We start from the raw sequence: 25,810 nt of genomic DNA on the forward strand, positions 1-25,810 counted from the left end.
TCTCCGAGGATTATGGAGTCAGGATAGGTGATATTAAAGTCAGATATAGTGGAGATAAGATAAGTTGTTGAAGAGAATGGGTCCAAGCACCGAGCCCTGTAGCACCCCACTGGTGACATTCTTCCAGTCCGAGTATTGTCCAAACCGGAATAAATATTTCTTCACTCAAATGTGTAATTAAACTCTGGAATTTGTTGCCGGAAATTGTGGTGAACGCAGTTAGCTAAGGTTTAAAAAAGGTTTGGATAATTTATTAAGAGAAGTCCATATGCTATTATTGAGATGTCTTGGGGAAATCTTCTGCTTATTCCTAGGATAAGAAGCATAAAATCTGTTTTACTGCTTGGGATCTTGCTAGACCTGGGTTGGCCTCTTGGAAACAGGATACTGGGCTTGATGGACCTTTGGTCTATCCCATTATGGCAACTCTTATGGTCGTACGATTACCTCCATACCCTCTCAAGAATGAAAATCAACCCCAAGAGGCATGCATCTATTATAGCTTCCTTTGCCCCTCCCCCTGCCAGTTCACTCATTGATTCTTAAAAGGCACTGCCAGTGCCAGCGACAGACAAGCAGGAAGCATATAGAGCATTCCTAGTGACATCCATCATTTATGCAGAAGTCTTATTAACATAGAAATAGTCATTTTTGTGTGATAAACCAAAGTGAAGCAAGGTTGTTTGGTCTAATTCTGATATTTAGCTATCGCTATGTGGATGAAATTAAGCTAGCAGAAAGGCTATTCTAACTTAAACCACTGTATGGACAGTGGTGGTAAATTATACAAAATATACTTAAATGTAGCGGCCAGAATTTAAAATAAACACCGACCGTGATGTGCGAAAATTGACCCAACTACATTTTAATGTCACATAATGGTTTATTATGGCTTATTTAACATTTAATATACCGCTGTTCCTTAAAACATATGATCGTAACAATTTGTCTTTGTAAGGTGAGCTTTATTTGCTTTAAGATACCTCTCCTTTGGTAGTGGCAGCTTTCACACACCTTTGCCTCTGGTGATGGTGGCAGCTTTAGTACAACATACCTCTTTTCTCTCTCCTTCTACCCAGCAGTCCCTTCTCATGCCCCTGTCCACTGCCCAGCACCATCATCTCCAAGCCTCTTTTTCTTTCCTCTTACCAGATAGGGTAGAAGGATATGGGAGAGGAGAGCCAGCACTGGGACGACAACTTATGCATGCTGCCCTGTGTTGTTGCACATGTCATATAGCTCAAAAGCTGGCCATGCTTTAAGGCTGCCAAATATGCAAATATTTGAAAAACTGATTGTGTTACCCTTTACCTGCAACAACCTTGACGGAGCTTGGTTTATTTATCTGGGCGCACGTAGCTGTGGTCAGCACAAATTTCTGGTTCAGTATAACGCCACTACAAAAATCCTTTTCTTCCGCATTTCTTAACAGCACCTTTGAAAAAAAGGATTGGTGGTATGCAATTATGTGCATAAGAAAAGTAGAATCAAGGACTAGCAGTCAATGAAACAACTGTACATGAAATGAAAAAAATAATAAAACTTCCCAAAATATTTTGTTAAGGTGCAAAAGACGAAGTACAAGATGATCCACAAAAATGGCAAACTTGCTGTAAAACTCACTATATATATATATATATATATATATATATACACATATACATATAGTGAGTTATTGAGAAATCACTAGTTGCAATCATTAGTTATTGACCCAGAAATCACTAATGTAATATAACTAAATTTCAAGAGGCAAGGTACGTGATCTTCATTTCTGGATATTTATGCAGTTTCATATGATATAACACAACTGAGCAGGGCTGGAATGATCACTGGGACAATACGGTAATGCCCGAGGGTCTGCAATAATAGGGGACCCACTCACCACTAGCTTTCATCTAGTTTAATCACTTTTGATAAGTGGTAAGGGGCCCATGACCCTTATTGCCCAAGGGCCCAGATCACGCCCTGTAATTGAGATAAAACTCCTTAACTCCAGGCTGGAGACCTACCTCAGTTATATACATAAGAACATAAGAATAGCCTTACTGGGTCAGACCAATGGTTCATCAAGCCCAGTAGCCCATTCTCACGGTGGCCAATCCAGGTCACTAGTACCTGGCCAAAACCCAAGGTGTAACAATATTCCCTGCTACCAATACAGGGCAAGCAGTGGCTTCCCCCATGTCTTACTCAATAACTATATATAAAGACATTGACTCATATCTTGAGGAAATTATAGCATGCTTACCATTATTGTATAAGCATACTTATACAAGGTATTATAAGTAAGGTAAGCGAAAACAGGGCACTTCAGTAAAGTTTGTATCTGGTTGTGTCACTATTAAGATAATTATGTTGGCTTTTGTTACATTTCAGGGGTAAAAGCCTTGATAAAGCTGCAAAGCGAAACATGTCGGCAAGATGTTTCCCCTAGCCCAGGGGTCTGCAACCTTTAAGACATAAAGAGCCACTTGGACCCGTTTTCGAAAAGAAAAAAAAACTTGGAGCCGCAAAACCATTATAAAACAAATCTAACACTGCATATATTGTTTCTTATCTTAATGCTATATACAGGATCACTAAATTGAAAATAAAATCATTTTTCCTACCTTTGCTATTTGGTGATTTCATGAGTCTCTGGTTGCACTTTCTTCTTCTGACTGTGCATCCAATCTTTCTTCCTTTCTTTCAGCCTCCTATATGTTTCCTCTCCTCCAGACCTCATTCTCTCCCCCCAACTTTTTCTTTCTGTCTCCCTGTTCCCCCTTCTTTCTGTCTCCGTGCTGTCCCCCAAGCCACTCGGTTTGCTGCCACCGCAATCGGGGAACAGCCCCCAAGCCACCGCCGTCCCAAGCTTTCCCTGCAGAAGTGTTGCGCTGACCAGCATTCCGCTCCCTGACGTCAATTCTGACGTAGGAGAGGAAGTTCCGGGCCAACAAGGCATTTCTCCTCATTCCATCCAGCCTGAGCCCCATCTCTCCTTGATCCAGCATTTCCCTTCTGTGTCTGTCAGAATTACCATTCCACCTATTTTCCAGCATCACCCTTCTTTGTGTCCATCTCACCTATATCCCTATCTCACCACTTTTTCAGAATCTTCATTTGTCTCTGTCCTTATCTTTACGCCATGTTCACCATTTGCCCTTTCAATGTCTTTATCTCCCCCCACACACACACTTTTTCAGCATTACTTCTATGTCTCTATTTCACCTCCTCTTCATGTCCCCTCTGTATCTCTATCCTTATTCAGTAGGTCCTGCTTACCCTTTCTCTTCTTTGTGTCACTATCTCCATTTTCAGCTTTCCCCCCTTTTCCTTTGTTACTGCACCCTGTAGCTAGAATCTTTCCACCCTCCCTCCACTCCGGCCCAGCCCAGTATGAAAGATTTCCTTTTGTTTCCCTCCCCTCTCTCTTTCTCTCTCTCTTCTCCTCCCTCACCCACGAGTCCTGCATCTGGCCCTCTCCCTTCTACCTGCACCTGGCAACACCCCCCTGCTCCGCGGCTCTCTTCAGCAACTCGTCAGCAGCAGTGATCAAGACAAGCTGCCGACATCGAGGCCTTCCCTCTACGAGTCCCGCCTTTGTGGAAAAAGGAAGTTGAAACAAGCGGGACTCGCAGAGGGTAGGCCCCGACTTCAGAAGCTGCTGCTGAGTTGCCGAAGAGAGCCGCGGAGCAGGGGATGTGGCCGGAAGCAGGTAGAAGGGAGAGGGAGATAGGAAGGCTGTAGATCTCCGGAGCATGAACCGACCCCGGCCAGGATGATTTCTTTTTCAGGCACCTTACAAGTCCAGCGTCGCGGGGGAAATAGCCATGCTGAGCAGTGAGCTCAGCACTACACAGATGAAAGCCTTGCTTGCTGATTGGTCCGGCGGGGCGGGGCCGCCGGACCAATCAGCAAGCAAGGCTTTCATCTGTGTATGTGCTGAGCTCACTGCTCAGCATGGCTATTTCCCGCCGCGACGCCGGACTTAAGCTGCATGCCTGCGTGACACACTACCGGAGCCGCAGCAAAGGTGGAAAAGAGCCGCATGCGGCTCTGGAGCCGCAGGTTGCCGACCCCCGCCCTAGCCAAAGACCACAAGAAATAAATCTAAGTAAAACTTAATATTTTAAGCTTAAGGGTTAAACCGATTAAATGGTAAAAATATAATACACATTACAAAAGCAAAAAAGAGTTTAAAATAAAAAAGGATCCGATGAGGAGCTAACATATAAAGCTTAGAGCAATGAACGAGTTTGCGCTCTGAGTGGTGGCGCTGAGGTTCCTGAAAAACTCTATAGTGAAAAGGTGGTATAAAACTGGTAGTTAAGAATACTATCAAGTTTAAAGTCGATACCATTATTGTATAGCACATTTGCATCAAATATTTCTTAATAACATTCACTGAACAATATGTAATAAGTTCTATAATTTTGTCTCTTGTTTTTTAAGAATTGTAATTTTTCCCTTTCTATCCTTTTTGTTCTACCCTTCCCCCCCCCAAGTAAGTCTGATTTTAACTGTACAACGCTTTGAAATATTAAGCGTTTTATCAAATTTTTAATAAACTATTGTACTGCAGTTCTCATTTGTTCTTTTGGTGTCCATCTAAATTGGAACCTGACCCAGCTGGATTATGCTTGCCATGAAAGCTTTGTATTCAAATTTATGTGTGTTTTACTTCTTCCCATGTCAAGTCCATTCAGATAGCCAGTTGTTCGCTGTGAAAGGGTTATCTGTATACTGATATTTCTGTGTGGTTTACAAAATCAAAGCAGTTTACATATTTTAGACAGGGGCAATGACATGTTAAGTGACTTACCCAGAGTTGCAAGGAGCTGAAGTGGGAACTGAACTCACAACCTCAAGCTGCTGAGGCAGCTGCCCCACCCACTAGAACACTCCTCCAATCAAGTTACTAGATCAGAGATGTAAGTAGGCATTTTAGTACCTGGCCAAGCCAAATGTATTTGCCCATACTCTTTACCTCTATCTTGTTTTCTGCTCACCCTCCATCCTCTCTATTCTGATCTTCAATCATTTTTCATATTCTTCCCCAGCCTAGATAGTAACACATTGGTGGCTTCCTTGCTTCTTTTTTTTCTGCTGCCAGTTCACACTTGTATTTCAGTAATTTTTCTGTATCCTATGGATTTTGTGTCTTGTGTCACTGACCCTCTCATCCATCCCCCCCCCTATTATGTCCCTGCACCAAATGTCACTGCTGAGCAATGGCTGGGCTTTGCACTCAAGGGCTGTGAGTGCTGCTATTGCAGTATCCACAGAACGAGGAAGCCAAAGGTGGAGCCTGGATTCAAACTTAGATCTTTGCATCACATATCTAGTTTAGGAAGTGCTTTATCCCTGGTCTCCTTGATCCTCTCCATAGTTTACCCTGGGCAATCCTATTTCATCTGTTCTGCAACCTGGGAGTAGTCCAGTGGTTAAAACAGTGAACTCAAAAATTAAGCTACATAATCGTACAGTATAGGATGCAATCATACCAGGCTACATTTAGAAGTAAGAAAGTACAACAAGGCACCATTTATCTTAAGATCCAAGAATCAGAAACTCTAATCCTAAACAAATTGTGGTCCCTTATTATCTGAAAACCCTTTGTTATCCTAAAATTGGTACAAAGAGCAGTAGTCACCCAAATTCTAAGCAATTTTCTTTTGATTATTTTGAAGTGGATAATTTAGGTCAGTTAGCTCCCACTTGTGAGGAAACTTCTTGAGTAGATAGTTATTCCATAGTTGGTGAACCATTTGGAAATGGTAGATGTGTTTTTATCCTCATGTTTATTTATTATTATTATTATTATTTTTTTTTTTTAAAGAATTGTAATTTTTCCCTTCTATCCTTTTGTTATTATCCTTTCCTCCCCCCCCAAGTTAGTCTGTCCTGTACGGTATGGGGCTCATAATCGAAAGAGAAAAACATCCAAAAAACAGCCTAAGTCGGCACTTGGACGAACATTTCTCAAAAATGTCCAAGCGCTGATAATAAAACCGGGTTTTGGATGTATTTAAAAACAACCTAGGCCTTCATAGTGCCGCTCAACGTCCAAAGCTAAATGGGGCGTTTCGGGAGGCGTATCAAGGGCAGGAGTTGGACGGGACGTGGGCCAGCTTGTATAACCAAAATTTTAACAACAGAGCCTAGACGGAACTTGGACGTTGTGACTTAGACCATGTAAAACATGATCTAAGTCACAAAAACCCACCTAAACTCACCAGAGAAGCACTGCAAACACATAACGCAGACCCTCACACACTACCCCAGTGATCACCAACCCCCCCCATAAAAATTTTATTCACAACTTTAAATTTCAGCCTCCAGACCATCATCACTTGGCCGCCTGGCATAGGAAAGCCTAGTCGTCCAGCCCAGAGGCAGCTGAAATCATCTTGGGGGTGGGTTAGGGACCCATAGAGAGAGGAGGACCCATGCCCATAAGCCCCTGTAATCACTGCATTGATACTGAAACATGTGCACTGCCCTATACATCCCCAAAACCCTTTTTTACTGGCATATAAGTGGCTCCTGCAGCCATAAGGGCTATTGGGGTGGTAGATAAGTGGGTCTAGGGGATTCTGGAGATGGTTTGGGGGGCTCCCCGTCACCTATAAGGGAGCTGTAGTGAGGAGAAGCCATGGCACCCTTTTGGTGAAGTTCACAGTGGTGCCCTGTAAGGTACCCCACTATTTAGGTGGCATGTCTGGGTGTTCAGTCCATCACTTTGAAGACCCCTCCCACGTCCAACAGGGCTTGTTCTAGGCATTTTGGACTTGGATGGAATGTTGGACGGAAATGTGGTATAAAGATAGACGATTTAGTGGCTTGAACGATCAGATCGGCAGAACGTATAATTAGACAATTTTCAAAAGTAAAAAGTTGGATGTTTCTTTTGAAAATGCCTCAGGCTCTTTTTAACTTTGGACGACTTGCGATATGGACGTAAACAGACTTAAACATCCGTTTCGATTATGCCCCTCCACATGTTTATTTTAGATTTTATTGTACAACGCTTTTAAATTTTATGTTAAGCGTTTAATCAAATTTTAATAAACTAGGAACTGGAGAGATGGACTTCTTTGCAGAATATGAAGTAGAGATCACGTTTGTAGGTTTTGTGGATGGGATGTGAAGAGTGTTAGATCAAGAAAATAGATGGAAATTATGGTATTGGATCTTCAAGCTGCAATTGGAAAATCTAGATGTAGATCAAACTCTTTTGATATTGGTTTAGATCATTTTTGCTAGGATTAATTCAGCAAGTTGGGTGAGGTAGATGTGTTCCTCCTCTAAGCCAGAGGAGTGTGTGGCATTCAGAATCCAGTTTGTTCCTTCTACTTGATGGCACCTGGTGTCACAATATCTGGTCTGACCATTTTACTTATTATTTCAAGTTAAGCTGGACTCATTTAAAATCTAAAACACATCCAAAGTTAAAAAGAGAACACAAGAGGTTATATTAATCCAAAAGAATATTGGTCACAATATGAACTACAAGCGGAGATGGGTGAAGAAGTCGACTTTTGGGATCACTGGATGAAAACTAGCACATCCATTTTAGATAACATTGCCCCTAAACAAAATAGCAAAAGCTGCGCAAATAAATATAACAAATGGTTTGACACCGAACTTCTAAAAATGAAACAACTAGTAAGACGACTGGAAAGAATTTGGAAAAAAACAGAATTGTCGGACCGTAACAACTGGATATCTAACATAAAAATCTACAAACAACTGATAAAAGATAAACGTAAAGCATTCTACTCTTCTAAAATCAACTTATCTAGCACTAGTTCAAAAGGAATCAATACAAAAGAGCTGTTCAACTTGGTTACAAATTTATTTGACACGATACGCTACACTCAACTCGTGCACAATATTAAACTACCTTCAGCAAATGATTTAGCACAGCATTTTGATTCAAAAATTAAAAACCTAAGAAACAGCTGTTCAACAAATGACACTAATGATCATCAAATAGCTAACATACAAGGAAATGAAATACCAGCAGACATGATCTGGAGTTCTTTTCATGATTTAGAATGGAATAATTATATCAAACTATATAACAAATTACTGCGTTCTGGACTCATGTCCCCCGGAAATTATGAAAGCAGCTCCATTAGAATTTAAACTATCTTTGCTGCATAACTTAGCCCATAACCTAAAAAATGGAAAGTTCCTCACTAATAACGGTCACATAATAATAATCCCCAATTCCAAAAAATAGTAAAGAATCATCAGCACTGGTAACCAACTATAGACCAGTAGCATCCATTCCATTTATTGTAAAAATCATGGAAGGATTGGTACATACCCAATTGATGGAATAATTGATCAGTTCTCTCTCTTACATGAAACTCAATCCGGTTTTAGACCTTTGTTCAGTACTGAGACAGTAATTGCGGCTATCTTAGATAATCTGCGTCTCTTGTTCAGCAAGGGCCTTAATGCCTTGATCACGCAATTTGATGTGAGCTCTGCCTTTGACCTAGTGGACCATGGGAAAATGCTACAATGCCTAGATGCTATTGGTATTAGGGAAGAGGTATTGGACTGGTTTCGAGGCTTCCTTATATCCCATATCTATCAAGTACGTTTCAATTATGATCTCTCCGATACCTGGAGCAATCCTTCTGGCGTACTGCAAGAGTCACCACTATCCCCATTGCTTTTCAATGTCTACATGTCCTCACTAGGTGCGCAATTGACCCAGCTGGGGATAAAACTATTCAGTTACGCAGATGACTTTACGATCATCATCCCATTTGCTAACTCTCTCTCGGAAGTTACTCCCAAGGCATCAGAAGCACTAAATTTGATGGAGCAATGGATAAGAACATAAGAACTGCCATCTCCGGATCAGACCCATGGTCCATCGAGTCCGGCGATCCGCACACGCGGAGGCCCAGTCAGGTATACACCTGATGTAGTTTTACCACCCATATCCCTCTATGCCTCTCATAAGGAGATGTGCATCTAATTTGCCTTTGAATCCTAGCACAGTGGATTCCTTAATAACCTCCTGTGGAAGAGCATTCCAGGCGTTCACCACTCGCTGCGTAAAGCAGAACCTCCTGACATTTGTCCTGGACTTGTCCCCCCTTAGCTTTAAACTATGTCCTCTTGTCCGTGTCACGTTGGACAGTGTAAATAATTTGTTTTTCTGCTCTATTTTATCGATGTCTTTCAGTATTTTGAACGTCTCTATCATGTTCCCTCGCAGCCTCCTCTTCTCAAGGGAGAACAGTCCTAGTTTCTTGAGTCGTTCCTCATATTCCAAGTTCTCCATACCTCTTATTAGCTTCGTTGCTCGTCTCTGCACCCTCTCCAGCAGTTTTATATCCCTCTTTAGTTTGGGAGACCAATGTTGGACACAGTATTCCAAGTGTGGTCTGACCATTGCTCTATAAAGCGGCATTATGACTTTCTCCGATCTGCTCATGATTCCTTTCTTTATCATTCCTAACATTCTGTTCGCTTTCTTTGCCGCTGCCGCGCATTGTGCCGACGGCTTCAGGGTCCTATCTATCAGTACACCCAGGTCCCTTTCTTGTTCGCTCTTACCCAGAGTTGCTCCTGACATTCTATACTCGTGTTCCTTATTCTTACTGCCTAAATGCATTACTTTGCATTTCTCCACGTTGAACTTCATCTGCCATTGCTCTGCCCATTTCTCTAACTGATACAAGTCGCTCTGGAGTTCTTCGCTATCTTTCTGCGTTCTGATTGTCCGGCATAGCTTTGTGTCGTCTGCAAACTTAATGATCTCACTGGATATTCCGTCTTCAAGGTCATTGATATAAATGTTAAATAGGATCGGCCCAAGTACCGAGCCCTGGGGCACACCACTAGTCACTTTCTCCCAGTCTGAGAACTTCCCATTTATGCCCACTCTCTGCTTCCTGTTTTCCAGCCATTTGCCTATCCACCTGTGTATATCTCCCTCTATTCCATGGCATTGTAGTTTCCTGAGAAGTCTTTCATGCGGAACTTTGTCGAATGCCTTCTGGAAGTCCAAATATATTATGTCCACCGGCATTCCACTATCAATTTGCTTGTTCACGGTCTCAAAAAATTGAAGCAAATTCGTTAAACATGATTTCCCTTTCCTGAACCCATGTTGACTGGGTTTCAGCAATTCGTGTATATCTAAGTGCCGGACTATGCTATCCTTGATCAGTGCTTCAACCATCTTTCCAGGGACAGACGTAAGGCTCACAGGTCTGTAGTTGCCCGGTTCTCCTCTTGATCCCTTTTTGAAAATTGGCGTGACGTTCGCTATCTTCCAGTCATCTGGTATCTGTCCAGTTCTGATTGTCAGATTGGCGAGTTTTTGCAATAACTCTCCGATTTCAACCTTCAATTCCTTTAAGACTCTCGGGTGAATTCCATCCGGTCCAGGGGATTTGTCACTTTTAAGTTTGTCGATCTGGTAGTATATCTGGTCCAAATCTACTTCAACTGTGGTGAGGCTGTCTTCTATTACTCCACTAAACACTTTCACAGTTTCTGGTATTTTTGCGGTATCCTCCTCCGTAAAGACGGACGCAAAGAAGGAATTTAGTTTGTCCGCAATTTGTTTATCTTCCTTAATGTACCCTTTTCTTCCCTGATCGTCCAGGGGTCCCACCGCCTCTTTTGCGGGTTTTTTCCCTTTCATGTATCTAAAGAAGGGCTTGAAGTTTTTGGCCTCTTGCGCTATTTTTTCTTCATAGTCCTTTTTGGCATCCCTCACCGCCCTGTGACATTTCTTCTGATCGTCTTTATGTTTGTTCCATGCTTCGGTTGTTTTCATGTGTTTCCATTTTTTGAAAGAGTCCTTCTTTTCTTGTATGGTTTCCCTCACCTGTCTGGTAAGCCATGCTGGTTCTCCCTTACCCTTTGTTCTCCTTTCTTTGGAGATCCTCGGAATGTATAGGTTTTGTGCTTCTGTGATAGTAGTTTTCAGTAGGGACCATGCCTGCTCTACTGTTTCAAGTTTATCCACCTTTTTTTTGAGTCGTTGTTTCACCATGGCTCTCATGCAATCGTATTTGCCCTTTTTAAAGTTAAAGGTTTTGGTTAAGGTTTTGGCACTTTTTCTATTCCCGATGTCAAGCTTAAAGATGATCACATTGTGATCGCTCGTCCCCAGCGGTGCCGTAACTTCTACTTCTTTTGTCGGTCCCGTGAGGCCATTTAGCACCAAGTCCAGGGTGGCGTTGCCTCTTGTCGGCTCTTTTACCATTTGTTCCAGGAAGCAATCCCCTAGCGCCTCCAGGAACTTGACCTCATTGCCGCAGTTGGAGGTTCCTAGTTTCCAGTCTATCCTCGGGAAATTGAAGTCTCCCAATATTATTACATTGCCCGTCTTGCATTCTCGTTTGATTTCCTCTATCATTTCAGAGTCAGTTTCATCCGCCTGTCCCGGGGGACGATAGAAAAGGCCAATTTTCGTGTCTGCACTGTTTTGGCCAGGAATCTTGACCCAGAGGGACTCTAGCTTCTCTTTCATTTCCGTCGTAGCCACTTCAACAGATTCTACTCCTTCCTGAACATATAGGGCAATACCTCCACCTTTCTGCCCTACTCGATCTCTTCTATATAGTTTGTATCCCTGAAGTACTGTGTCCCATTTGTTTTCTTCATTCCACCATGTTTCTGTTATGCCAATGATTTCCAACTTATCATTTCTTGCTATTGTCTCTAGTTCCCCCATTTTGTTTCCTAGACTTCTAGCATTGGTATACATACATTTGAGTTCTCTTCGAGTTACTTTTTTGGACTTTCTGCTCTTTGCTGTCCCTACTGTTTCTTTCACGGTCTTCTTAACCGCTCCAGTGTTGTCTCCCTTATTTGCTGTGCGGTCATCCCCTCCTGTGTCTGAGTTGTCCCTTCCTGCCTTGTCTTCCTTATTTGCTGTGAGTTCGTCCTCTCCTGTGTATGAGTAGTAGCCCATTGATCCTTCATCGGGGCATCCTGTTGTCCGTACCATCGACTGGTGGTCGACTGTTGGCTTTCCCCTATTTATTAGTTTAAAGCCTTCTCGATGGCCCTCTTCAAGTTGCTCGCCAATACTCTTGCTCCTTGATTTATTAGTTATTTATTATGCAGACTGTCGGCTTTCCCCTTGCTCCTTGACTGAATTCAAACTGAAACTTAATTAAGAAAAAACAAAATTTTTTGTAGCTTCGCCACATCCGCTTGACACCAAAACACCACTATGCATCAATAAACTTAGTTATCCTATTCAGACTACTATGAAGGTATTTGGGGTGACGGGTCAAAAGTGTGCGAGGACAAAGGCGCGCCGACAACCGAGCGCAGACAACTGAGTGCAGGGCTTGATTGCACCGAAGAAAAAACGGATTTTAAAGGGCTCTGACGGGGGTGTGTGGGGGTGTGGGGGGGGGAACCCCCCCACTCTACTTAATAGGGATCGCGCTGCCTCACGCTGCCATGTTGGGGGGGGTGGGGGGTGTAACTCCCACATTATACTGAAAATTTAACTTTTTCCCTAAAAAGCAGGGAAAAAGTTAAGTTTCCAGTATAATGAGGGGGGTTACAACCCCCCAAAACCCCACAACGCCAGCGTGATCTCTATTAAGTAAAGTGGGGGGGGTTCCCCACCAACACCCCCCCCCCCGTCGGAGCCCTTTAAAATATGGTTTTTTTTTGGCGTGATCAAGCCCTGTGCTCAGTTGTCTGTGCTCGGTTGTCGGCGCGCCTTTGTCCTCGCGCGCTTTACACTATGAACCGGTATTTGGTGTAACACTAGATCAGTGCCTAACCATGAAAGACCAAGTAGACTCCTTAATCAGAAAGGGTTTTTTCACTCTCTGGAAATTTCGATCCATTAGAGCATATTTTGATATGTCAGCATTTAGAATTCTGATACAATCCCTCATACTGAGTCAACTTAATTACTGTAACCAGGGCCGCCATCAGAAATTTCTGGGCCCTTACTGAGCAATCCTATTGGGCCCCCCACGCACCCCTTCCCCCCCCTGACCCCCCCCTGCTTCCATGGGCCGAATACACACATACTTTTCTCTGTCGCACTCTTTGACCAAAAGATTTGTAAGCCTGCAACCACGTCAAGGTAGACTCTTTCAGCAGGGCCCTAACCTAACCTAAACTAAACTAATCTATACCTATCTATTCTAAACTAACATATGTCTAATATTGAACTAATAACAAACTAACAAACATCTGCATAATAAATAACTAATAAATAATAGTGCTAGTAGCTATAATTTTGAATGTAAAATCTCAGTTAAGGATTTCTTTTGACCTTTGTAGGCCAGAAGTAGATCACAATTGCACAATATTTTTTTGTAACAAGTATTAAATGTGTTTTTATAAATACTGTAAGCTTAATAAATATATCAGAAAAAACTACACATCTGAGCGCATATCTGAACATACACATCTGTATGATCCCATCCTTCTCTGCTTGCCTATAGCTGCATCATGCATGTTAAAAATGTACGATATGTTGATATGTGCACCTTCCTTCCTTCCCATCCATCCTCCTCAGCCTGTCCTTACACATCCACAGCTGCATGTTAATGATGATGTATATGTTATGATGATAAATAAGTGCATATGAGAACATCATTAACATGCAGCTATGGATGAATATAAAAAAGAAACAATATTCTGTACAATTGTCAATTTATAAATCGGCGTCTTCTCCCCACTCTCTCTTCCCCATTTCCCTTCAGCGTCCTCAGCCCACTCTCTCTCCACTTTCCTTCAGCGCACGCACATAAAAACAAGCAAGTAATTTATATCATTTTCATTCTATTCATTCATAGAAATTAAAGTCTAAATAATGCCAGTCACATAGCAAAACATGATTTTACAAAAATAATTCCCTGCACAGTCAAGCCTGCAAGGATTACTAGATGTCTTTTAGCAGCTCCCCTCCCTCCCCCTTACCTTTGTGGCCAAGTCAAAATGATCTACCAACAATAAAATTTTAAAAACACAAAGCACGCTGTACGCAGAGAAAATGTTAATTATCATTTATATTCCACGGGTTTTCAAAGAGGTCAAGGCAGATGACTTTATGCAATGTCACCTCAGTAACAACTATACAAAAATAGACAAATTTTCCCCCTCCCTTTTTATTAAAACGTGATAGCGGTTTTTAGCACAGGGAGCTGCGCTGAATGCCCCACGCTGCTCCCAACGCTCATAGGCTCCCTGCGCTAAAAAACGCTATTGCGGTTTAGTAAAAGGGGGCCATAGTGCAAAATATAGACAGCATATATAAATTCTCAAAGCAGACACATTTTGATCACTAAATTGAAAATAAAATCATTTTTCCTACCTTTGGTAATTTCATCAGTCTCTGGTTGCACTTTATTCTTCTGACTGTGCATTCAATATTTCTTCCCTTCTTTCAGCCTCCTGTATGCTTCCTCTCCTCCAGACCTCATTCCCTCCCCAAACTTTTTCTTTGTTTCACCCTGTCCCTTCTTTCTTTTTCTCTCTCTCCATATCCCCTTTCTTTCTGTATGTCTGTTTTTCTCTCTCTCTCACCCTGCCCCCTTCTTTCTTTCTCTCTCCACACCCTCTTTCGTTCTGTATGTCTGTCTTTCTCTCTCTCTCCGTTCCCCATTTTTCTTTGTTTCACCCTGCCCCCTTTCTTTCTTTCTGGCTTCCTGTCCCCCCCTTTCTTTTTTTCTCCCTGCCTCCCCTATGCCACCACCATTGGGAAAATGCTGCCACCGCCACTGGGGAATAGGCTGCCACTGCCGCCATCGGGAACAGGCCGGCGCCAAGTTCGCCCTGCTTCTCTTCCCCGTGGGGCCGACCAACTCTTGCCACCCGATGTCAATTCTAACGTCGGAAAGGACGTTCTAGGCCAGCCAGGCAGCAATTGGCTGGCCCAGAACGTCATCTCCGACGTCAGAATTGACGCGAGTGGTGAGAGTTGGTCGGCCCCACAGGGAAAAGCAGGGAGAACTAGGCGCCGGCCTGTTCCCGATGGCGGCGGTGGCACTCAAGTGGCTAAAGAGCCGCAGTTTGCCGGCCTAGGGAGAACACTGGAGGGTGGCCAGGTGTGCACCCCCTTAGGACGTAAACCCGGGGCGGGGTGGGGCGGACTCTCCCCACCTTGGTATGCCACTATCTGTACCTCACTCCCTCCCTAGGACCAAAAATTCTCCTTTCTTCTATTCCCCGTGTACACAACCATCTCTTTCCCTCCCTTCCTCTCTCCCAAGTCGATGCCGTCTGTGCCAAAAACCCATTCCCTCCCCCACCTCAGCATCTCTTTCCCTCCCTTCCTCTCTCCTAAGTCCATGCCTTCTGTGTCCAAAAACCCATTCCCTCCCCCACCTCAGCATCTCTTTCCCTCCTTCCTCTCTCCCAAGTTCATGCCTTGTGTCCAAAAACCCATTCCCTCCCCCACCTCAGCATCTCTTTCCCTCCCTTCCTCTCCCAAGTCCATGCCTTCTGTGTCCAAAAACCCATTCCCTCCCCCACCTCAGCATCTCTTTCCCTCCCTTCCTCTCTCCCAAATCCATGCCTTCTGTGTCCAAAAACCCATTCCCTCCCCCACCTCAGCATCTCTTTCCCTCCCTTCCTCTCTCCCAAGTCCATGCCTTCTGTGTCCAAAAACCCATTCCCTCCCCCACCTCAGCATCTCTTTCCCTCCCTTCCTCTCTCCCAAGTCCATGCCTTCTGTGTCCAAAAACCCATTCCCTCCCCCCCTCAGCATCTCTTTCCCTCCCTTCCTCTCTCCCAAGTCCATGCCTTCTGTGTCCAAAAACCCATTCCCTCCCCCACCTCAGCATCTCTTTCCCTCCTTCCTCTCTCCCAAGTTCATGCCTTGTGTCCAAAAACCCATTCCCTCCCCCACCTCAGCATCTCTTTCCCTCCCTTCCTCTCTCCCAAGTCCATGCCTTCTGTGTCCAAAAACCCATTCCCTCCCCCACCTCAGCATCTCTTTCCCTCCCTTCCTCTCTCCCAAGTCCATGCCTTCTGTGTCCAAAAACCCATTCCCTCCCCCACCTCAGCATCTCTTTCCCTCCCTTCCTCTCTCCCAAGTTCATGCCTTGTGTCCAAAACGCACTCCCTCCCCTCTTTTGTGTTCCGCGTTTGCCTCCCAGCCCATCTTTGCAACTTTCTCAGCAAAACGGAGCTCGAGCCGAGAGGCTTGTCTTCTGTTTCCTGCCTGCCCTGCCGCGCACAAATAGCCGACCGGAAGTATTCTCCGACGTCAGCGCTGACGTTGGAGGGCAGGCTTTGCTTAAGCTCTCCCTCCGACGTCAGCGCTGACATCGGGGAACACTTCCGATTGGCTATATGTGAGTGCAGGGCAGGTAGGAACAGAAGACGAGCCTCGCGGCTCGAGATGTATTGAACTCCGCGGGTTCCCCGTCCAGCTCTCTCCTGTGCACCTGGTGCGTACCGCCCCTTCCCTAGACTGTGGCCTAGGACCCTGGGGGAGCCCGGCCCCCTGTCAGCTCCGGGCCCCTGAATGCAGGACTGGTAGTACTGCCCTGATGGCGGCCCTGACTGTAACAATGCCTATTTAGCAATTTCCCAAAAGAATATGCAATGATTACAATTAATGCAAAATGCAGCGGTCAAACTGATTTTCGGGCTGAAGAAGTTTGATCACGTGACACCTTACTACCGACAGCTACATTGGCTATCGATGGAGGAATCCTTTAAGTTTAAGTTCGCCTGTCTCTGCTTTAAAGTACTATACGGTCTAGCCCCTAAATACATAAATGACCTTTTCTCCTTCTCAGCCAACAGACATAAGAGAAGCTCACATTTGAACTTTATTTCCCTCCCAGTTAGAGGATGTAAACTCAAAAGACACCATCAACACCTTTTCTCACATCAAGCAGCATTATGGGGTACAGATCTAGAACAATTGCTTACGCCTACTACTTATGGGGAATTTAGGAAACTCCTAAAAACATATCTGTTCTTGAAGTATCTAGACAGCTGACCCGTACAACTCTTTCTCTTCAATAACGGTTCCGTTGAGCTGTTAAACCACTATCTTTCACCTCTGTTAAGTTCAATCAATTTGTACCATCTTTTAATCTTTGGAAACCGCATAGAACGTCATGGTCCTGCGGTATATAAACTGTTATTATTATTTAAAAAAAAAAAAAAAGAATAACAGGTATGAAATTATATGAACATATTCTTCTGTTTTAAGGAAATATCACAATCACTTTATAAAGCAAAGAATTTGTTTTAAAATGTTAACTTTAGTTGCTTAAGGTTTTATAAGGATTAATTCATGAGGCTCTAGTGGTTTACAAGGCAGTATAGACTGATTAGGTCTTTGTTCATTGTGAAAGAGCTTGATGGAAGAACAAGAGATAATGACATGTGAAGACTGCCTTTTCTTGTGTGGGTTCTAAACTTCCTAATGAGTTGAGGGATATTGCCTATATTTTATATTTTCATAAACATTGTAAGGTGTGGTTATTTCAGTTGGTCTATGAGCTATGATGGCTGGTGAGAACTGGGATTGGGTTGAGGATGGATGTGATGAATAGGGAATAGATTAGTTTTGAATTGATTTATCATGCTTGCATTGAATTATATTTTAATGTAAACCATTATGTGGCTTTTTGGAGAAATGAGTTATAAAAATAAATAAATTATATGTCATCTTAAAAAATTCCATTTCGTTGTGACCTTCATTATTCAGAAGAGTCTTAGGGCTTCTTTTATCAAGCCGCACTAGCGTGGTTAGCGCATCGGACATTTCATCACGAGCTAACCCCCGTGGCCGGCTAAAAAACTAACACCTGCTCAGTTCAGGCGTTAGTGGCTAGCGCAGTAGGCGGTTTAACGCACGGTATTCCGCGCTTTAAACCCCTACCGCAGCTTGATAAAAGGACCCCTTAATCTTGATCTATTGTACCTGAATGTAACTCACCTTGAACTTCTGAGAAAGGCAGGAGCTAAATCCAAAATCCACATCCCACTGCCTCCTACCATTCTGGATAAGTGGTGCCTTATTATAGTAAATCAGAAGTTATGAGCATGCTCTTTGGATTTATAAGACAAGTGTTATAAAGATCTCAAGAAAATAAATATTACCTGCCATGGGAATCTGTTTTGAAGAGTCTGCTTGGCACTGGTTGTGTTTGTTTCCATATTACCATCCGGAGCTAATACTCTTCCACAGGTATATGGATCTACCAGTGTTAAATTTGTATGTATAAATTATTTTTATTGACCACCTCTACAAATCTGCTTAAGACAGCTTAAAACACAGTAAAATAAATAAACGCATATAACACAATTCCTAAAAAACTTAAAATACACGTCAAAGTAAATACACCTAAAACAATAGTACCATCTCCACTCTGTTCTACTACCCCAAAACCCAGTCAAATTAAGCACATCCTCATATAGTAAAGCCCATTTCTGAGACATCTAAATGTAAAGCTTTTTATAGGATAAAAGAATATGAAATGATTTTGCATCTCTTATGACTCCTGTTGATGGTCACTGACTTTGTTTTCAATGAAAATTTTGGCTCATCTAATATAATAAAATGATAGGCCGCGCATGCGCACTAAAAAAAAACGTGTTCCCTGGTCCGTCGGAAAAATACGAGTGCGCATGCGCGCCTACAACGTCACCACAGCCTGCTCTCCGTCTCCACCTTGCGCCGCTGCAGGCCCCACACTCGCAACTCACACATCCGCTGCAGCCTAGCAACTCCGACCACAACCTTCCACCCTCAACCGCCTATGCCGGCTCAGGCTGGCGCGTTGAGGAGTCAGAATGCAGACCCGGAAGAGCGAAGGAAGCCTCACACTGAGCAACTGTATTTACACTGTGCAACGAGCCTCTGCCACGGTCCCGGGTTCCTCTCAGCCTACCCTTCTCACGGTCTGGCCGGCTACCTTAGTCCTTTGCCGCCGCCGCCACCCCCTTCCTTTCCCTACCCACGGTCGACAAAACTCTTGCCTCCAGCAGCCGCCGCAGCACTGTAAACACGCTGCTTCACGGCCTCTACTGCCTTCATTTGCTCTTCCGTTTCTCTGATGACATCATCAGGGACATGGAAGAGCAAATCGGGGCAGTAGAGGCCGCGAAGCAATGTGTTTACAGTGCTGCAGCGGCTGCTGGAGGCAAGAGGTTTGTCGACCGCGGGAAAGGAAGGGGGTGGCGGCGGTGGCAAGGGACTAGGGGAGCTGGCCAGACCGCGAGAAGAGAAAATCGCGTGGGCCACGAAGAGACAGGGAGGAACTGGGAAGAGGGAAAGGGGCCTGCTTTGGGGTAAGGGTGTGCTTGGAGGCACACAGCTTTGCTTGGGGGGGAGACAGAAGGGGGACCACAGAGAGACAGGGAGGAACTGGAGCTGGAGAGGGAAAGGGGCCTGCTTTGGGGAAGGGCTGTGCTTGGAGGCAGACAGCTTTGCTTGGGGGGGAGACAGAAGGGGGACCACAGAGAGACAGGGAGGAACTGGAGCGGGAGAGGGAAAGGGGCCTGCTTTGGGGGAGGGGTGTGCTTGGAGGCAGACAGCTTTGCTTGGGGGGAAGACAGAAGGGGGGGCCACGGAGAGACAATCAGGGAGGAATTGGAGGGGTAGAGGGAAAGGGGTCTGCTTTGGGGGGGAGGGGTGTGCTGGGAGGCAGACAGCTTTGCTTGGGAGGGAAGACAGAAGGGGGACCACGGAGACACTGTCAGGGAGGAATTGGCAGGGTAGAGGGAAAGGGAGCTGCTTCGGGGGGGAGGGGTGTGCTGGGAGGCAGATCATTTTGCTTAGGGGGGGAAGACAGAAGGGGGGCTACGGAGAGACAGGGAGGAACTGGAGGGGGAGAGGGAAAGGGGGCTGCTTTCTAGCACCCGTTAATGTAACGGGCTTAAAGACTAGTGATCTTATAAAGAATTATTTCCTCATTCTTTACTTATGAGAAACTTTAGCCTAGACCTGTCATGGTGACCCCCATAGCCAATGAGGTTTTTAGGATGCTCACAATCAATATGCACAAGATCAGTTTGGTTTAGATTTATTTACTTGATATAAATCACCACATTTAGTATAAGTGACAAGGTGATTTACTAAAATGGAGAGACATTGGGGGCTGAGGACTTTCAGATTGGTCTTGTACATATTCATTGTGAGAATCCTGAAAACCTGATTGGTTTCTGGATCAAGAGAATAAGTGCTTAAAAGGGGAGGGGCCAATGGCGATTTCATCTAGTGTGCCTTGAGAGCAGGGTAAGCAGCAGGAGAGAATCGGGAGGCAGGAGAGAAGAGGAGTACAGAGGAGGGGACAGAGGCAGAGGAGAGTGAGGTGTAGTGTGCCCTGAGAGCAGGAGTCAGGAGGCAGGAGAGAAGAGGAGTACAGAGGAAGAGGAGAGTGAGGGGCAGCGGTGAGAGGTAGCTCCGCCCACCCCTCCAACATCAGAGGAACTCAGATCCAGAGCTCCGCCTTAAAAGGGGAGGGACCAACGGTGCTCAGCCATTCAGCGTGCATCAAAGGCGAGCGTTAAAGGCGCTCACCTTAGCGAGAGCGCCTTTGCGAAGGGCCTTAAGAAGGGACGAGTCACAACAAGAAGAGCAGAGGGCAACCACAGCAGACACAGAGCACACACAAGAAACAAACAAGTAAAAGAGCAGAGGGCAACCACAGTAGACACAGAGGACACACAAGCAAAAGCACGTAAGAAAAGCAGAGGGAAACTACAGCAGACACAGAGGACACACAAGCAACAAGCAAACAAGGGTAGCAGGTTTAAAATCAGGCGAGGGACCTCACAGTAACACCAAGAACGCTACATAAGGAACCAGGGAGAAGCCACTTCACACAGCAATGGAAGCATCAAGCAGAAGCAGGATGTTAAGCTACCCAGTTTTCTGCACCATTTGCCATATGTATGACTACCTCCCCTCTGGGAGGCGGTCTTATGTATGCACTTGATGCGAGGAACTGGAGGGCCTGAAGAAACAAGTTAGACTTCTGGAAGGCAGAATTCTGGAAATAGAAGCACTTCGAGCAGTGGAGGAGGAGGACAGAGAGGCACAAAGCTTCAAGACAGAGGAAACCATTGAGGAAGAAGTCTGAGAGTTCATCAAGGAGGCATACAGGGAGGCCGTGGAAAATCACCAGCAACAGTGGAACTGCCAATTAACAGCTACAGTGAGTAAGGACCACCTGGAGAACAACTACAAGGAAGAAATGGGTGACACAGCAGTGACACCTGGAAACAGCAGAGGGAACCCACAGGAAGACGAGTCCAATGCAAGCCAACGCCAGGTTGAGGGAAGATGGAAGTGCACAGATGACACGGACCTACGGCTGGAGAGATGGACATGCACCAGGGACACGGTCCTGTGGCTGGAGATACAAGAGAGGACAGCGATCGTCGTGGGGGACTCCATCAGGCAAGTTGACAGCCACATAGTAGGAGGAAGATAGGATCGACTGGTGACCTGCCTACTGGGAGCCAAGATAGAAGATATAGTGAGTTGCATTGACATGATCATCGACAGCGTAGAAGAGGAAGATATAGCAGTGGTGATCCATGTGGGGACAAACAACGTGAGCAACAGGAGCTGCAGCAGGGAAGTACTGAAGGACCAGTTCCGGATGCTAGGAAGGAAGCTGAAGACCAGAATGTTGAGGGTAGCGTTCTCAGAGATCCTGCCGGTACCCAGGTCCGATGAGAAGAGGCAGATGGAGCTGCAATCAGTCAACGCGTAGATGAGGCGCTGGTGTGAGGAAGAAGGATTCCACTTCATGCGCAACTAGACGACGTTCTGGGGGAAGAACAAGTTATTCAGGAAAGATGGACTCCACCTCAGCAGAGACGGAACGAGGCTATTTGAAAGCAACATCAAGAGAGAAATTGAGAAGTTTTTAAACTAGGAAGAAGGGAAAAGCTGACAGTCAACTGAGAGTCGATGGTTCGGGAACCGGTATACTCAGAGGATACCATGCAGGAAGACAGCGGGGAAAACTCATCAGATCATAGGCAAGACAGAAATCCTGACAGGTTAAAAGGGACACAAGTGGGAAGGAAATGCAAGAAAGTAACAGGCCACAAACTCAAGTGTATGTACACGAACACAAAGAACCTAAGAAATAAGATGAGGGAATGGCTGTGAACTATCTTTCTGTTATCCACCATCTTGTGCTGCAATTATGTCTTATATTTAGGCTTACATTCAGGTTTTGATCTACACGTTTCTGAAGTAATCCTCTTTATTTCCTGCCTTACCTGGTTTTTCCTTGTCAGCTTACTAGGGTTAGTTCTAAAATAATTTATTCAGTCCTGCTTTTTGCTCCAATTGGATGCATAGAGTTGTCATTCTCATTCATATATGAAAAACTGGACTATGTTTCCATAAATGCAATGAAGCAAAATTCAGGACTGGATCAGGCTTTAGTACGGTAGCAACCTTTAAGTTTTGCATATGGATGAATTCTTATTTTGCTAGTTGTATGAACAACACAGAACTCATAGGACTAAAGCATGTTACATGATAACACAAAGTTATATTTAATTTAAAGCATCTCACATAATATGCCTTATCTATTGCTAGGCCCATTTTATGTAATGGTCTATTGGTCTACTGTCATTTTACGTAATGGTCTATGTAGTAGGTAATGTGCTCTAATAGTGTTATTACACACTATTAGTACGTGACCCCATCATTATGAATAGAGGGATAACTTGGGCTATAATGAGGAAACTTCCAGGTCTTATAGTGATTGTGAGAATGTATTATTGGCCCATCTCATAAAGGTGGGCTATTATCCAACATCATATATAAGTGATTGGGTGAATCACCAGGAGGAGTTGTCAATGAGAGAACAAAACAAAAGCTGAAGAACAAAACAGAGCTGAAGTAGATATTTTTTTACTGCTCTGTAATCTGCAGGTGGCCCTTTGCCTTCCTTAAAGAGTGCTCTGGAAAGAGATGGCATGAAGTGATGTAACTAAGGCAGCAGTCCTGGGCCCTCATGACACTAGGGGGCCTCATTTTGCTCATAAACTAAAGGATGAGGCCTTCCATTAGGCTTTAGAGTACCTAGCCCTAGAGAAAGTGTTTATATAAATATTATTTTTTTACTTAGCAATCTGATTCACAGAGCGCAGCACATTGTATAGGAGAGTTTATGCCAGTTCATTATTGATTTTGTTTTCCTTATCCATTCTGGTTTTCTGATACTCTGTGTACCATCAGTAGGGACTCCTGAGGAAGGAGTGTTTCTTTGAAACATGGACCATGTCGAGTCCAGTCCACAGGAATATTGGGACCAGTTGTTTTGGATAAATACTTTTTATGCAGTTTATACATTTTGGTTTTAGATTTTTGTTTTTGTCATTTTAATAAATTCCTGTACATTTTCATGCAGTATTGTTCTTGTTTGCTATATAAATATTATACCATGCTTACAGTACCTGTTGGAAGGCAGGATTTATCATCCTCTGCAAGGTCATATCCTTTAGCACAAGAGCAGCGGTAAGAATTATAATCTGGACTGCAGAAGTGTTGACATCCCTCACTCATCTGGGGGTAACACTCATTCATAGCTGAAGAGAATATGTACATTAATGTTAGTAACATGGTATAGTAGGTGATGGAAAGTAAATACCAATTAGACCTATCTAATCTACCCACATTTAAAAGATGCATTAAAAATGGTACTGCATCTGAATTTCATTCCTAAAGGCTAATTGAATTTTTATTTTAGTTTTGGTTATGGTGCTGAAACTGGCTCAAAATCCTTTCTGCCAGGTTTTGGTTTAAGTCAAATTTTTGGCCATGTATTCAGTTTCAGCTGAAAATGACCATTTATTTTTTGTGGAAGCTGAAAATTTGTGCTTTGTCCCATTTGATGCCTCCCCTTCCTGATCAAATGATGCCCCTCATCCCAGAGCCCTCTGACTGACTGACTCCCAACCAGAGCCTGGGCCTATTTTATACTCTCTGGAAGTCTAGGGGTATAGTTAGGGTTCAAGTGCCCATTCTGGCTCTGCTCTCCAAATGACTGTTCTGACTGAGGCATCGCTTCTGCCCTGACTATACTAATAGACCACCAGGGAGGCCAATAAAACCCAGAAAAATCAAACATCCTCATCTTTTCGTAAAAGGCAGATTATGCTACCTGAGATTCTCTCTCTATAGCCGGTATGAGAATCTCACTCATTGAGTCACTGAAAATTCTAGAACCCAACTGAACAATAATGACCTTTCAATCTCATATTTCATTTATTGTGAGGAAATACTTATTTAAATTGAAAATGGTTTGATCTATCTGGTCTCTCTTTGATCAGAAATCATGCACTTTTATTGAACAACCTGGATTGTTGCAACCCACTTTTCCAAGGCTTTCAGATAATAGATATGAAGTGACTACAATTAATTTATAACTTAGCTGTCAAGCTCATTACTGATGACAAGAAATGGGACCATGTAGCCCTACTAAAGAAGAATAATGGCTACTAATATTGGTATTGCAAAGCTGGAAATTTAGATATCATCGAACTGATCTTTAAAAACCTACCCTGGATCCAAACGAACACGGCAACTACAGACCATTCTCCAACCTTCCCTTCATCTCCAAGATCCTTGAAAAGACTGTACTTTCACAACTCCTGGCCTTTGTCAACAGACAGAACACCATCTCCCCTTACCAATCTGGATTCAAGATATTCCATAGAACAGAAATGGTCTTAGTGGACATTATTGATGACTGCTGGAACATACTAGACAAAGGGAACAATGGTCTACTGGTCCTTCTAGACTTCTGTGCCACCTTTGATACCATTGACCACCACTGCCTCTTTGCCAGACTCTCAAATATTGGAATAAACGAACGTTCCAGTGGTTCTTATCATTCCTGAGCCAAAGGACCCAAAGCATCCTACTAAGATCTATATCGCGACCTAGACCGATAAAATATGGAGTACAGCAGAGTGCCCTCCTGTCCCTTTTGACTTTCAACCTCTATATCAGACCGGTGATAAACATCACCTTAAAATATCAAATAAAGATCCACTCATTTGCTGACGATATACAACTGTACCTACCAGCTTAAACCGGGATACTCAAATCTCCAAACTACATGACTGCTTCTCGGCAGAGTGGAGCAGGAATCTGAGAGAAGTGCATAACCAGGTGAAACAAGTATTGGAAAAGGTCAATAAACATCAGAATAGTTATGCATATAGATGGTGAAAAGACTCCTAATTTTCAGTAGAAAAAAGTATGGGTCTGGAAATGAGACGATCTATGACTAAGTTTGTTTGAAGAGAGATTCTTATAGTCTTATGATCTCCAAAAACAGGTAAATCTGGTAATCTTTAAGGGACAACTGCTAGCATTACCCCTTCTGGTCAAAAGATATTCAAGGCTGTGTAACCCTTTATTTGGCATTGTTGTTCAGAAGTAACATGTGTTTCTATGGCTCTTATGGGAGATCTGCATCTCCAAAATGGCTGTTACCTTGGCACTGTTGCTCTCGTTCAACATCAAGTTGCATAGAGCAGCTGTTTCACCATTTGCCAATTAGTACAGCCTCCTACTAAACAGCATACAATAAAACAACAAATACACATTCTCTGCCTTCAAGCAGAGGAAAACCCAATCAATGCCATAACCTTTCTCTATTCTATGAAAGGTTCCCCAATCACACCCTCTGTCATGGTGAAAACCTTTTTTCTAGTTTCTTTCTAAAATTCAGAAAATTCATCTCAGAGTGAAGCTTCAAGCAGAATACTGTGTTCTGCAAACACTGTTCATTATTGTTCCTCCAGCTCAGTCCAGATGCTTGAGTGAGAATAAATCATGACATCACTGTACATAGTA

General features: G+C 43.8%; 1 protein-coding gene across 1 annotated transcript in view; it reads right to left on the bottom strand.

Moving 5' to 3' along the window:
* PROZ (protein Z, vitamin K dependent plasma glycoprotein) overlaps positions 1–25,810 on the bottom strand; it is an 83,334-nt gene that overhangs the window by 10,028 nt on the left and 47,496 nt on the right. Inside the window, exons 5-7 of the mRNA XM_033950012.1 lie at positions 23,401–23,532; positions 18,073–18,170; positions 1,312–1,435 (exon numbers count right to left, since the gene is read on the bottom strand). Of these exons, the coding sequence (XP_033805903.1) occupies positions 1,312–1,435; positions 18,073–18,170; positions 23,401–23,532 (354 nt within the window). The remainder of the gene's footprint in view (positions 1–1,311; positions 1,436–18,072; positions 18,171–23,400; positions 23,533–25,810) is intronic.

The sequence above is a fragment of the Geotrypetes seraphini genome, chromosome 6 (genome assembly GCF_902459505.1).
Source record: "Geotrypetes seraphini chromosome 6, aGeoSer1.1, whole genome shotgun sequence".
Taxonomy (NCBI): domain Eukaryota; kingdom Metazoa; phylum Chordata; class Amphibia; order Gymnophiona; family Dermophiidae; genus Geotrypetes; species Geotrypetes seraphini.